This window comes from Diadema setosum, chromosome 14 (assembly GCF_964275005.1).
Source record: "Diadema setosum chromosome 14, eeDiaSeto1, whole genome shotgun sequence".
NCBI classification, from domain to species: domain Eukaryota; kingdom Metazoa; phylum Echinodermata; class Echinoidea; order Diadematoida; family Diadematidae; genus Diadema; species Diadema setosum.
This window is the reverse complement of record NC_092698.1, coordinates 7300323-7314014: the sequence shown is the minus strand read 5'-3', so window position 1 is coordinate 7314014 and position 13692 is coordinate 7300323. Positions and strand designations below refer to the sequence as shown.

The following is a 13692-nucleotide window of genomic DNA, read 5'->3' as shown; positions in this document are numbered from 1 at the left end:
AAGCCTAGGTTGCATTCTTGGTTACGCAGGCCCAGGCACAAGGCACAGACGAAATATATATACTAGTATACAAGGCATATGTGTATGTATGTATGTACATATACATATATATATATATATATATATATATGCATATGCATATACAGAACAAAACTCAAGCTCATGCTGTCAATATCAAGAGTTTATTCTGACACACAAATTTTCCGGCCTCCTCGATAAAGATTTTGGATTTTGAAAATTTGTGTGTCAGAATAAACTGTCTATATTGACAGCACATGAGTTTGAGTTCTGTTCTATTTCTGATTTTAATTCTATCAACACGTTGACTACGATTTACTCTCTCTCTGTCTATGTGTGTATATACATAATATATATATATATATACTGTATATACATGTACACATTACATGAACTTCTATGTATTTACATATATATACACACAAGTACTATATATAGTACTTGCGTGTATACTATATATTATACATGTACTTATTGTCCTACAGCAGTCCAATAGCAATAGTCAAAAATGGCATCACACACACACACACACATACATACATACACACTCAAAGTCAACAGCAAAGCATGTCTCCTGTTAACATCAACTTGAAGGTATGCTAATTCTCTCAAACATTGCCCATTGCAAGTATACAATGACAGAAGCTTGTACAAACTGATTAAGATGGTTCCAGAAGTGAAAATGTTTAATAATCTTTTTTCTTTTTTTTCCTTCATACAATGGTGATGCCTTTCAGGTATCACAGAGTTCTCATAATGTACAGGCTTGCTTTTAAGAACCATCACACATTTTTTTTTCCATTTAAACAATGTTTTCTTATACATGTATTTACAGAATGTTCTGCAGTTTTTGTTTCTTCTTTCTTTCTTTTTTTTCTCTTTTTTTTTTTCAAGTCATCATCTGAGCACTGGAAGGGAAAGTGTACAAGGCATGAATCTCAGTATCAATCACAAGTTCACCTGTACTGCTTTACATGTGAAGTTTTATATGCCCCTGCATATTTACAATGAACACACATCCATGTACCAAATTTTCAAAGGGGTACATGTGTAATGAACAAACAAAAAATAAATACTTTCTATATACCAACAGTATGTACAAAAGTACTGAATACATCATCTTGCTTGAGTTGGCTTCAGTAAAGCAGTACATGTAAAAATGTGTTACATTTGTCAGATATAGTCATGACAACATGGCAGACAATTTCTTCCTCATTGAAAATTCAGCAAGTGGGGATTTCCAGGAAAAATTCATTCAAATCATGACTATTGGGTGAGTAGCAATGGTGGTAGCTTACAATGCTGCAATGTTGCATCATGGAAATAACACTTTTTTTTTTTTTTTTTTGTTGCTTTGATCATCATAAAAGAAATTTACAATTATATAGATTTCTTCTTTTTCTTTTTCTTTTTTTTTTTTTTTTTGAGGGGGGATGTTTGCTTAACCATTCTTGGTGCCATGTTGTCACTTCACATATGAAATATTATATGCATGGCACAGTTTTGGCAGGATGAGGTGCATTCAAGCCGACTTCCAAATTCACAATTGAAACACAATGGACCATTTCTCTCATGTCAAAATGTGTTGGCTCATCGCAATTTCAAGAACTTGTTTTGAAACTTGTGCCTAGTCAACCACGAGTGGACAGTCTCTCTTCAGTTAATAAATTTTGATACCCATGTGTTTATCAATGAAGTAATTTTAGGAATTCATAAATGAACTTGCCATGTCACTAATTTTGGATATTTCATATGCACAGCAAGCTTGATGAAGTCAAGAAAATGACAAAGCTGTATCATTGACTTGAACAAAAATTGTCCAAGGATGAATGGCTTATATATTTATATCTAAAAACTTGGACTAAAACTGGCCCTAACCCTATTTGAATTGTCATGTAGCAGGTTTCAGTAGCTAAAGCAAAAACAGTACGATGTGCACGTATCAGAGAGTACTGTCCATCCACCCTTTTTTGCACTGTGCCATGCATATATTGTGGTATGCACACTGGTCAGTGAAGGTATCTGCTCTCTTTCTCTTGGCTGCTAGCAAGGTATCTGTCCATCCTTCATTATTTATGAACTGTAGAGGAATTCATTCATCTGTAAAATCAAACAGACTGCTAAGCATGTGCCCTTTTGTTTAGAAACCAACCTACATAAACATGAAGCTCTCACATTTTCTCACAATAGATTGTATAGTAAACGGCAAGGGCAAATGATGGTAATCTGTTTCATCACAAAGTATAATAAAAATTTAGAAACTATCTGTAGCATCATGCACAAACTCTGTGTTGCATGCTTTGACCATTACTCCCGTGGCTTTTGCAGGAGTCCACTCACTAAATTTTCTGTAACACTACTCACGTCCCCTCATTAAAGGGATGGTACAGTATTGGTGGAGATGAGAATTGGGCTTTTTACTTTCTGCGAGATACCAAGAAAACACTTATTATATAGTACAGAGCATACCATTTTAAGAGGAATTCAAACTTCATTTGATGAAAATCGGGTTTGGAATGACTGAAACATCCAAAAACAAAGTAAAACAAAGCTATCATAATAAAGTGTGGGTCCCACACTTTATTAGAATCGCTCTTTTTTTGGATATCTCAGCCATTTCAAAACCAGTTTTCATCAAATAAATGTTAAATTCCTCATAGAATTACATGCTCTTTCATATTTCATAAGAGGTTTCTCATTATCTCATCAAAAAAAGTTAGAAACCTGAAATTAGGTCTCAACCAAAACTATACGATCCCTTTAAAGCAAATTTTGTTCCAAGAATGGACTTCAGAGTGGAAAAAAAATTGTTTTCTATTTATCTAAGGTCGAATTGCTTGGGACGAAAGCAGCCAAGGCCGAGAGCAGGTACCTCACCTTCGCCTGGATACAGAGACACGAACAACTTTCTGGCGACACCCATTGCTTGATAACCCGACTGATGGCAGGTTGATGGTTGATCTGTTCTCTCTGGATGATGACGCAGTAGCAGCAGCACATGACACGGCAGCGTTACACCAATGAAACGAGGATTGGGTGTGTCGGGATCAAAGTCGGTCCAGGCACAATGCAGAGGAATTAAATACAAAAGAAGAAAGGACTCTGGTAAGTTACAGGAGCAATGACAGAGAAGTCATCTCATATCAGGAGGCAAAGATTTCTTTTTTTCTTTCCAAAACAATTTGCAAGCTTTGGCCTTCTTACATTATTTCTTTTTTTTTTTTAAAGTAGAAAGCCAAAAGACAAAGTGGGTAATTAATTTTATTATCTTAAAAATAAAATGAATAAGGGAAGTATAAGGAGGGACAGCACAGTAAAATATTTGTGTTCATTTTTTTTTTTTTTTTTTTTTTTGGGGGGGGGGGGGGGGGGGAGGGTATATTTTTTGACATGTTCCTGTATCTGCAATTGATGAAACAAAACAGGTTTTTACAGTGAATGACTAATCCAGTTTGAAGGAAAATGACCATGGTCTATTCATTCTAGGATAAAGGCATGACTACTGCGAGTTTAAAGATATAAGCCATGTGCACATGAATATGACAAACACTGACAATGAAATAGGAGGTGTGTATGATTCTCGAAAACATCAGATCAAGTTGTACCTCCTTTTTCATGTTCACTAGTTGCTTACCAACATATCAACTCAAGATGAACAGGAAACAGCCGTTCTGTACTGCCATAGTGAAAAATCTGGAAAACACAAAGCAATGCAAAAGTGTCAGTCTCTGTTTTAACCAGGAGCATTGCAGTGGCTGAAATCTGTAATCATATTTTCAAGTACAAGAGGGTAATTATGTTTATGCTCATCAAAATGCATAATTTGCATAAAATGCATAAAAAGGTCAAACATCATAACATATATATTACAATTCATACATATTTTCCCAGCCACTGCAATGCAGTATATGCATACCAACACAAAATACTTTCCTTCCAGTGCTTGAACATACTAAGATAGCATGTATTCCAACTGCATTTGCCTTCACTGACTGTTTCTGGCACAAATATCAAGGCTAACATCCCTCCTAATAAAATCAAAACCTATGCCACTTTGAGAGAATGTAAAATACCAAAAATAACATCAGTATCACTGTAATCTTGCTAAAAAAACAAATCAAAGTTCTCAAGTGTTGGGGTTGATTTGTTTGTTTGTTTGTTTGTTTGTTTTTCAAAGGGATGCCAGTTATGAATTTAGAAGCAATTGGATTACATGATTACTTACATACTTCAGAGTTCATCTGTGAAGTTGCCATAGCAGTAGACCTCCAAATTACATGTTGGTACAACAAGACCTTACAGCATATTGGGTTGCCTCATAACAAACACAGTGGTTTAGTACAAGTATTATGTTCATTGTCAATGGTCTTCACACAGTTTTGAAGTTGACTTGTATAAGACTGCACCCTCAACATTCACAATAGGACAGGGCTGAACTGAGTAGATCACTACAAAATTATGTCATGAGATTCAAATGATTTTGAGATTGATCACATATCATGCCAGTGGTTGTTTTCACATGAAGTAGTGCACAAATAATGAGTGGTTATGTACACAGATTCTGTATCTGTCCTAGATCAGCAGCAGGCTTTGATGCTCATGAATCGAACGAACATTTTGCATTGCGTGAACATCTTGAACAAAACTCCAGTGAGGCTTGTGGGCCATTGACATGAAGACAAACACCCCCTGTCATTCCCTGAGATTCGGCTGCCTGCAGCCGGGGGGGATGCTTTGTTTTGGGAGTAGATGAACTGAGGCTAAGATTTGGGATGGGATTCATTGATTGCAGCAAGTTGGACAAGGCACTTTGGTTAACTAACACCGACTTGTAGTACCTCAACTGCTCCTCCAACTCCGCTATTGTCTCTACATGTTCCTGATTGTCCTTACGAAGTGCTCGATTTTCCTTTTCAAGAGATGAATTTTGAATTTTCAGATCTTCCCACTCCTTTTTCTTTTTCAGTCTATTTTCTCTGGCAGCCAGAGCATTTTTCAGATTCCTAGACAAGGTAGGATCTGTGACATTCTCTTCAATTTTCTCCTCTTCAACCTGCAGAGCTTTCCTCTTTACACCACGCTTGTTAACTTTGTTTGACACAGCCTTTTGTCCATTACATGGATTAGAACCCATTTCTGGAGCCGGTGTGGTTGCTGTTGCTGCTTGGTGGGCTCCCCTGGAGAGTGGCGAAAGTGGCGCTTCTGGTCTGGGTTTATCTGGGACGGCTGATAGGAACTGTTCCCCATGGCTTGTGTCCCCCAGGCGCTCATCTCTGTCAGAGGACTCTGCAGCTGCTTCATCTCCCTCTACCTGCCTTAGCAGGCTGCCGTACATTTCCTCTGGGTTGGTCAGTGGTGGACTTCGCTGCATCTGCATGTCTTCCATTCCTTCAGAAAGGGGCGATGTCGGAATGTCGTCGGATGCCAGAGAGCTTGGGCTGGCCTGGAGATGACTGGAATACATTCCATCCTTCTCTCCACTGTTACTGACACTGTACAGATCAAGATCTTCGTCAAAGACTGACAAGGATGGAGTCATAGCTTTGAACATTCCATCCCCATCACTTGTCATCAGGGACGACAGATCTAGATCAACCTGTGACCAGTTGGAGAATGCTGAATCGGCAAAATATGCCATTTCTAAGTTTTTCAGTTCTCAGTGCAGCTCCGGATATGTTGACCACTTTTCGAGCAGGCAGCACAAACTGACGATGAGGGGAAATCTATATGTTGAATGTCCAAGGATGAAACAATATCCAATGCGTTATGACAATGCAAGTTTTTTTTTTTAAATTTGTTTGTTTGTTTTTAAATCGGAATTATCAATACATCAGACCTAGAGAAGAACTTTAATCGTAAGTATTCAGGGACCTGGCACCAGCTGGGAGGACAGTCAAGATGTGTTCTAGAAACAAGACAAGCAAAGTGATGAGAAGTCTTGTGTAATAGCTCAATTGAATTTCATTCAGACTGAAATTAGATTCTACTGATTTTAATAGAAAGAACTACAGTAGTAGAGAAAGCTAGAGTAGAGTCTGGAAGCAGCCCGTCATAGATGGCATTAGCACAGTTACAGGGCAGCGAGTGGTCATGGTCTGGAAATCTAGAGAGTAAGAAACAAAAGTAAATGACTAGCTAGATAGATCATGGCGTTAATAAGAGGAATATAGGCAGACCCAGCCCAGTTTCCAATGACAATTACAATACAAACAAAGTCAGCACACAGAGGTAAACAATGATCATCTGACAAGCTGAAATTTTTGACAATTTTTTGACCATTTCTCGATGAAGTGACCCCTAACAATAGTATAACCATTGATAACTAGCCACACAATACAGCCACGATGACCACATTCAGATACAGGCCCTCGCTAGAAATTCTAGAGCCCATCTAGATTTCTAGTTCATATTGGAGTCGGTAGGCTTGCTCTGACGTCATGGATCAGCGTGACCAGTCATCAGAGAGTTTTGAGTGCACGCACAGTGACCTACAGTACAGGCACATATGGTAAGGGTATCACGTATTGGCAGGGTACCTTGACATCGGCACCTTGCATATCATAGCTGTTAGCATATAGAACAATAAAGCGCGCCATAAAGCTATGAAAATAATAATAATGAAGACGAAAAAACAAAATCATTAAAACAAACTAACAAACTAAACTAAACACGGTTCAGTTACACATCCACTTAGCCATGCTTAGTATGGTTGGTCCTACTACTCATCGACCACCTAATTTTTATCTGCCTGATTAAGAATATTTAAGACTGTAATTCACATTAAAACTTGGCCTACATGATTGAGAAAATCCAGCACTATCAAATGCTGTTGTCCCCTTTTCAGTTCGAAGTTTCAGTGCAAAATTATCGCAGTCGAACTTGAGTGCCCTCTTTTCAGCTCCTCGTGGTGCCGCTGCTTTTTTTTTAATTGATCGCTGTTTTTGTATTGACAAAGCTGTATTGAACACCGTGCTGTATGAAGCTTTTAAGAAAATGCATTGACATTATATTACGATTCGGTTAAAATATTCATTTGAAATATTTGTCCTCGATTTAAACCATAATAATGAACAGTGAATTTTCGTTTTCCTACACATCCTCAATCGACAGTCAAAGCCAAGTAATACATTTTAATGTGCTCTGCGTGCAGTGCGTACTACTACTAAGCGTGCTGTGCGCCAAAAAATACTTGGTTGGTTTCAAAAAGGGTGGTCGAAGTGTAGAGCTATCATTATAGTATCATAAATAGCAAACATGACGCATGACTGTGAAATTCATGTGTTGTATTACCTAGTAGTATGCTCAATGCTACTGTTGTTGAAGGAGGTGGTGTTGATGTTTAGCTTGAGGTAGTCACCCTTATGTTAAGCCGCTAGCCGCTCAAAGAAAATGCATTGCACGCGTACTAAAGTAAAACGGCATTAATAAGCCTTATTTCACTAGCCTACGGAGATTCAGAATCAACAGGAGACGCGGTCACGATATTCGAAACTTTATTATTTATGCCATGGCATATTTGAGGCAAAACTTAGGGGAATTTGTTCTTTAGTATAGGTCTACCTTTGCTTTGGAATGAATAAGCTGCAGATGCCTAGGCCTATGTAACTACACGCAGCCGCTGTCGTGAATCGCAGCACAGTGTCTGGTCAGGCTAACTGTTAAGGCCTATGGTGATAATCAGCTGATAATAGGTGCTATTGAGTATAGGTGGTACCCTCAATCATACACACTAACATGTTACTGGCACTGTAACGTTACTACTGACGTCCATTGTTAACTTTTGTGTAAATTTATAGCTATGCCTATGACCTACCAGTGCCTACGTTACGTTGTCTTCCAAACTGAACGGTGAATACCAAATACGCTTGCTTGTGCATTCATCATTAACCATTGTTAACTGTGTTAGTCTGTAGTCAATGGTAGTGTTAGTATGGTTAACAGTAGGCCCTAAACACTAAAACGTCTACAAAATTTTCTGGACTGGTAGGTAGTGTTTTATAGCCGAACTATTCTATCCTATCTCTGAATGCTGAAGCTATTACTCTCAATCATCAGTCGGGAACAGTGTAAAACAGTGTTTCCGACTGTTTGTCGTGACCATGACGTGAGCTTCGTCTACAATAAAAATAACATTATCAGATTACGGTGGAAATCGTGCTGCCTGGGGGGTGTTTCATAAAGCTGTTCGTAAAGTTACGAACAACTTACGAGCGACTGGTGATCAGTTGTAATGTGCTATACTTACTAGAATTTCAATAATTCAGCACAAGAACTGATCACCAGTCGCTCGTAAGTCGTTCGTAACTTTACGAACAGCTTTATGAAACACCCCCTGCTCCCGTACGGGTCGTAGACTCTATTGTTCGAAAGAATGAATGACAAAGAGTGAGATGACAGCTCAAAAATTGGGATATTACAAATCTTACCGATAATAACAAGAGGCCCTCCTTGGTTGGCAATTTCCGAGGTTTACACCGTAGGTTGACAAACAAGGCAGTGGTCCGCAGAAAATGTTCCACAAACGCGTTACCTTCCCTCGGCTCGGCCAGGTACAGAGTAAGTAAAACAGGCAGGGAGATATTGCAACACATCCCAAAACATAGCAGACGACTTCGACTTGTGTCCGCAAGTCACGAGACACAATTCTTCGTCAGCTCGTGCTTTCATTGGCCAAATGTTATCAGGTGACAATAAGTCCACGCAATTCATTGGCTGCTATTATTAAAACTATGACATCACTAAAGGCAACCAGCGCGAACCGGCTGCATTTCACCAACGTGAATGCAACGTTGCAACTGAGGGGTTTTTGTTTTGTTCATTGCTGTTTCATTTATTTATCTGCCGCTCCCCTCTTTTTTTTTCCCTCTTGCTCTCTCCCTCCCTCTCTCTCATTCCCTAGCTTTTTCTTCATAGAATATTTCCAGGTCCTTACAAATACAGGTAGGCACCTACATGCATTAGTTACCTCTGCACTTGTCAACTTTGATATTCAATGCATGTAGTACTTATTCCCTAAAAATAAACATTACCGCGTATAGGCCTACTGCTAATAATGATTTAATTCAAAATATAACTACATGTATGTGTTTTATAAGCCATGAAGAATATACAGGAGTTTCATATTTCTAGGTTGAAAACATTATATGTATTTGACCTGCTGTTTGTATCCTATTTATATAAACTCGATTTGTATAGTAATATACATTGTATATATATACAATGTATATATATATATGTACAGCTGTGGAATATGATTTAAAAATAATAGTAAAACAAGTACATAAAATCTAAAGATCATTTTATGTGTATATAAACCGTACCCCGCAGGGCAATTACCTAGCCCCCCCCCCCCCCCCCCCCCGTGCAATTACCCCCAGTTAAATACTGGTTAGTGATAAGGTTAGAGTATAAAGATCACAGTTAGGATTAGGATTAGGATTAGGGTCATAGGGGAAGGGTCCGGGCCGGGTAATTGATTATTTTGTCATGGTATCAAGCACAGCTAGTACACTAAATTACTTTCTGAAGTTAATGCTTATACATATTGGCAAATAAAAAAAACATACTTTTCCTGGAAACCAATGAGGAATTCAGTTAAACCATGGAGCTATGTGTGTTGTATCTCATGGTTAAAAAGATGTCATATCTGATTGTATTTAATCCATAATATTTACATGTAAGTACATGCAGTAATAAATATCGAGAATCTATTTGTGTAATAGGAACCTTATCGAATATATATTCATGTATGTTCATGTAGAAACATACGTGCATATAGAGAATAGATACACATATAGTTGGAAATATGCCCTATCAGGAGGGCACCTCCCTTACTTTGAATATATATATATATATATATATATATGAAGAGTTTGTTCGCAAAAACCGATAAGTCCATCTTTGAAGATTTTCAAGTATGGTCTCTGTCATAAAGTACAAAATAATACCTTTTAAATGATATATTGGTCACTACTTAAAGGTACATTTTTGAGGTTATGGTGAAAAGAAGCAAAAATTTTCTTATCATTCTCTTTATTTTTCTTGACCTTTAATTGCAAATATCTCCATTTGACAAATATGGACCTATCGGTTTTTGCAAACAAACTCTTAATATATATATATATATATATATATATATATATATATACATAACATTGTATATATATATATATGTATATATATATATATTTATTTATTTATTTATTTATTTATTTATTTATTTATTTATTTACATGTATATATTACAAAACTGAACAGGCCAACCTTGCAGCATGAAATGAATAAAATGCAATGAATAAAATATACAGCGTATATTATGCCTTTGTAATGTTAACAAAATATGGTGCCATTTACCCGGGTATAAATTACCACAGTACATCATGGGCAAAGCATGTAATATGTATGCTTGTATCTGAATATACCTAAAAGTAATCATCTTCACTCCATTCAAGTGCCCTTTCCATTTTTTTTTTTTTTTTTGGGGGGGGGGGAAAGTCAACAAAATTTTATCTACCACAAACATGTCCTGCGGAAGCCTACACACCCCACTGTAGATAGAGCCAGTCTATTTTGCTAAAATGGAACGATTAGCTGCACTGTGCATGCCCTGTGCCCCCATACTTCCCACAGCACATTGTCATTAGGGGTGATATTCGTAACAGTATTTTATCCATTATCATAAAAAAAGATTAATGAATGATCAGACTTACCCCTACCCTCCTACAATTTTTTTTTTCCATTGGAAGGCACAATGTCTGAAACCATACAAAAATGTTATGCTACCCATTTGCACTCACAATCTTGTAAGACATTTGATTGAATACCAGGGTACCATCATGTTGCTGAAAGAAGATTATTAACCAGTACCATATTCACAATGGAGGTGATACACGACTTGCCCGATATTTGTGCAACTGTATTACGTGTACATGTACACTAAAAATGATTGCATAATTATTTTCTGATTTTTGTCTTGAGTGCCTGTATCAATCTACAATTATGCAGGGAAAGGCAGCCAGTAAACTCTCTGCAAAATCAACTGAATGGGGAGACCCACGCAATACCATTGATGTTTGCACCAGACGAAGGACAGTGTATGTATGAGATGGTTATGATATTGTGTGGTAAATAAACTTGTACATATAATTCATGTAGACATTAATAAAAGAGAACACAAATATGAAATCATGTAATTCGTATAGCTTCTGAAGCAAAGAACATTTATTGAAATTCCAGCACATTGTGAAAATAATCATGATCTCCATATAAAATGTTGAAACACCCTTTAGAAACATCACAGTTAACTACAATCACATCCTTCTTTGCTCTATCAGCTCACATCAGTGAAAAACATTCCCTAGATCCATCACTTAAACACCCTACTGTTACTGTTCGACAATGACACTGTATCATCAAGTTATCCCAGAGGAAACATTTGGATGAATCAAATACCCTTTCCTTTTATGGGTTTTATAATGTTTCTGCTCCTTCAGTAAACAAACACATAACAAATAATTACTATATGCAATACAACACTAGTTTCCTCTTTCTGTACTTTCTTGTTGGTGGATCAACATTTACAAGCTATGATTACGTCTTACAGCACTCGCCAAATCAACTATGTTCATTTGGAGGCGTACATCAACTCTCGAACAAAATACAGATGGTGAGTCATTGAGAATTTACATTCTACTCGTCGAGTTACTACCAGTACTCCCTGAAATTCACTACTAAAGTTTGTTCCTGTACAGATTTCAGACATAAGTCCCAACCCAAGTCTTTATCAAGCAGGTAAATATGTCATACAAATACCTGAGGATGGCAAGTGTGTAAAATAAAACAAAAGAAAACGAACACAAGACAAAACAGACGAGAACATTGATCCCTATAACTTTTTTATTGTTTTCAGGAAATCACCTCGGCTATACGTACAAAGTCATGTGGTATCATGTTTACCTTGTGTATCTACTGATATGGTCTGTACACAAACAGCCCACAGTGGTACAATGGGCACATCTTGACCTCAGGGTTTATGTTTACTTTGGTAGAATGTCTATTAAAAAGATGGCTGTCGTATGATTCACACCCTCTCTACTGTTCACATTTACACTATAAATGTATCTGAACGTGAAACCTTTCTGGAAGGAATTCCAGTCTTTTTCAACTTATTTCCACATTTATCAGTCATTACCGTATCAATGTGTTCAAAATCTGTGATAGGTTTAACCTGTCTGCATCAGGGCCAACTTCAATTCTGGTGCTGAAAACTTATTCCACAACAACCATTACATTATTTTAGGCATTGTTACTTGTTTATTTGTATACATTTAAACACAGAATATGTGGGCTGCATGATTAGCAAAAAAGCTTTGAATATCACATACACTGATATGAATATGGGAATGTAGCAACCAAAGATGATTATAGTGAGTTTACAAACACATGTTTTATCAAAGACTGTAAAGATATTTTATAAACATCGTAAAAACGTCTTCTTATCGAGCTTGGCTGAAAATGTATTTCATTGGATAATGTCTTCTTTCAAGAGACTACAAATCTCTAAGAATAACACTTTAGCCCTTTTTTCGTTGTTCTTTTCCTTAATGTTTGCACTTGAGCCCCAAGACTGTTAAGTATTCTGCTCCTTTTTAGAAACAGAAAAATCTCTGGTATGTATAAACAAAACAAATGATGCATAATCACCACGACTGACCCTTGACAGCAAGAGATACTTGACAGTTGCACAATGTGTGATAAAAAATCCCCAAAACGTTTCTCATGTTGCAATAAACATGCTTACACATAATGATGACCAGATTATCTCTTCTTAATTTGCAATATCTGCTACCATGAGCTTTTTGATTGTACTGATATTCATTTCCTGGACTTATTTGTTTTGGGGGTTTTTTTTTGTCTCACAGATGAAATGAACAGGCCATCTTTCATCCCATCACATGTGTCACAAGACATATTTCTTCTTCTTCTTATTATTTTTTTTTATGTCGGGGAACTGACCTGCTGGGGGGGGGGGGGCTCGCTGCATCAGCTGGTAGGTTCAAGGGGCAACAGTAAATTGTAAAAAGCTTACTCACTCCTTCACATTATGGGTTTGCAGCTTTTTCTTTTTCTTTTTTTTTCTCATTCCTGTAGAGATTTTTTTCTTCTTTTTTTGAGGGGGGGGGGCATGGTTGTTCGGGGTTGCTAAATGACAGACAGGCAAACTTGGTAAGATTGGATTTGCTTACAACTTGTGGTTTCTATCTCCATGTTATTGTTGGTACATGTACAGGTGAATCCTGTTACTGTATAAGCTGGTATTTTTGCAAATTTCATGAATCACAGCTGAAACGCGAATTTAACAACACGCGAAAATGTTACCATGCGCTAAGGTAATAGTGCGCTTATGAAGGCCTCTGTGTCAATTCGCGAAAACAACACCTCGCAAAAATGTCTGTGACCTCCTTATTCGCAAATTTTCGCAAATTTCAGGAATCACAGCTGAACAGCAAATTTAACAACACGCGAATATATCACCATGCGCTAAGGTAATATAGCGCTTATGAAGGCCTCTGTGTCAATTCGCGAAAACAACACCTCGCCAAAATGTCTGTGACCTTATTCGCGAAAATATCTGTACGCGAAAATAACAGCATATACAGTATAATGAGATGGTCA

The 13692-nt window shown here is 37.3% G+C and overlaps 1 protein-coding gene across 3 annotated transcripts; it reads right to left on the bottom strand.

Moving 5' to 3' along the window:
* Positions 1-2648: 2648 nt before the first annotated feature.
* On the bottom strand, positions 2649-8577 carry LOC140237426 (uncharacterized). 3 transcript variants are annotated; one of them, XM_072317349.1, is made up of 3 exons: positions 4857-6447; positions 3653-3711; positions 2649-2988 (listed from the first exon to the last, which is right to left on the bottom strand). In XM_072317349.1, the coding sequence occupies exons 1-2, from the start codon at positions 5654-5656 to the stop codon at positions 3660-3662; spliced, it is 852 nt and encodes a 283-aa protein (XP_072173450.1). In that variant the 5' UTR covers positions 5657-6447; the 3' UTR covers positions 2649-2988; positions 3653-3659. The 3 variants fall into 3 exon arrangements, 2 of the variants coding, with proteins under 2 accessions (XP_072173450.1, XP_072173449.1); XR_011901839.1 differs by lacking the exon at positions 4857-6447 and adding an exon at positions 8445-8577 and having other exon boundaries at positions 2650-2988; XM_072317348.1 differs by having other exon boundaries at positions 3653-6447.
* Between the last annotated feature and the right edge of the window lie 5115 nt (positions 8578-13692).

Bases quoted from the DNA above. Each gene is read 5' to 3' on its own strand.
- LOC140237426 (XM_072317348.1), bottom strand. From the start codon at position 5,656: ATGGCATATTTTGCCGATTCAGCATTCTCCAACTGGTCACAGGTTGAT.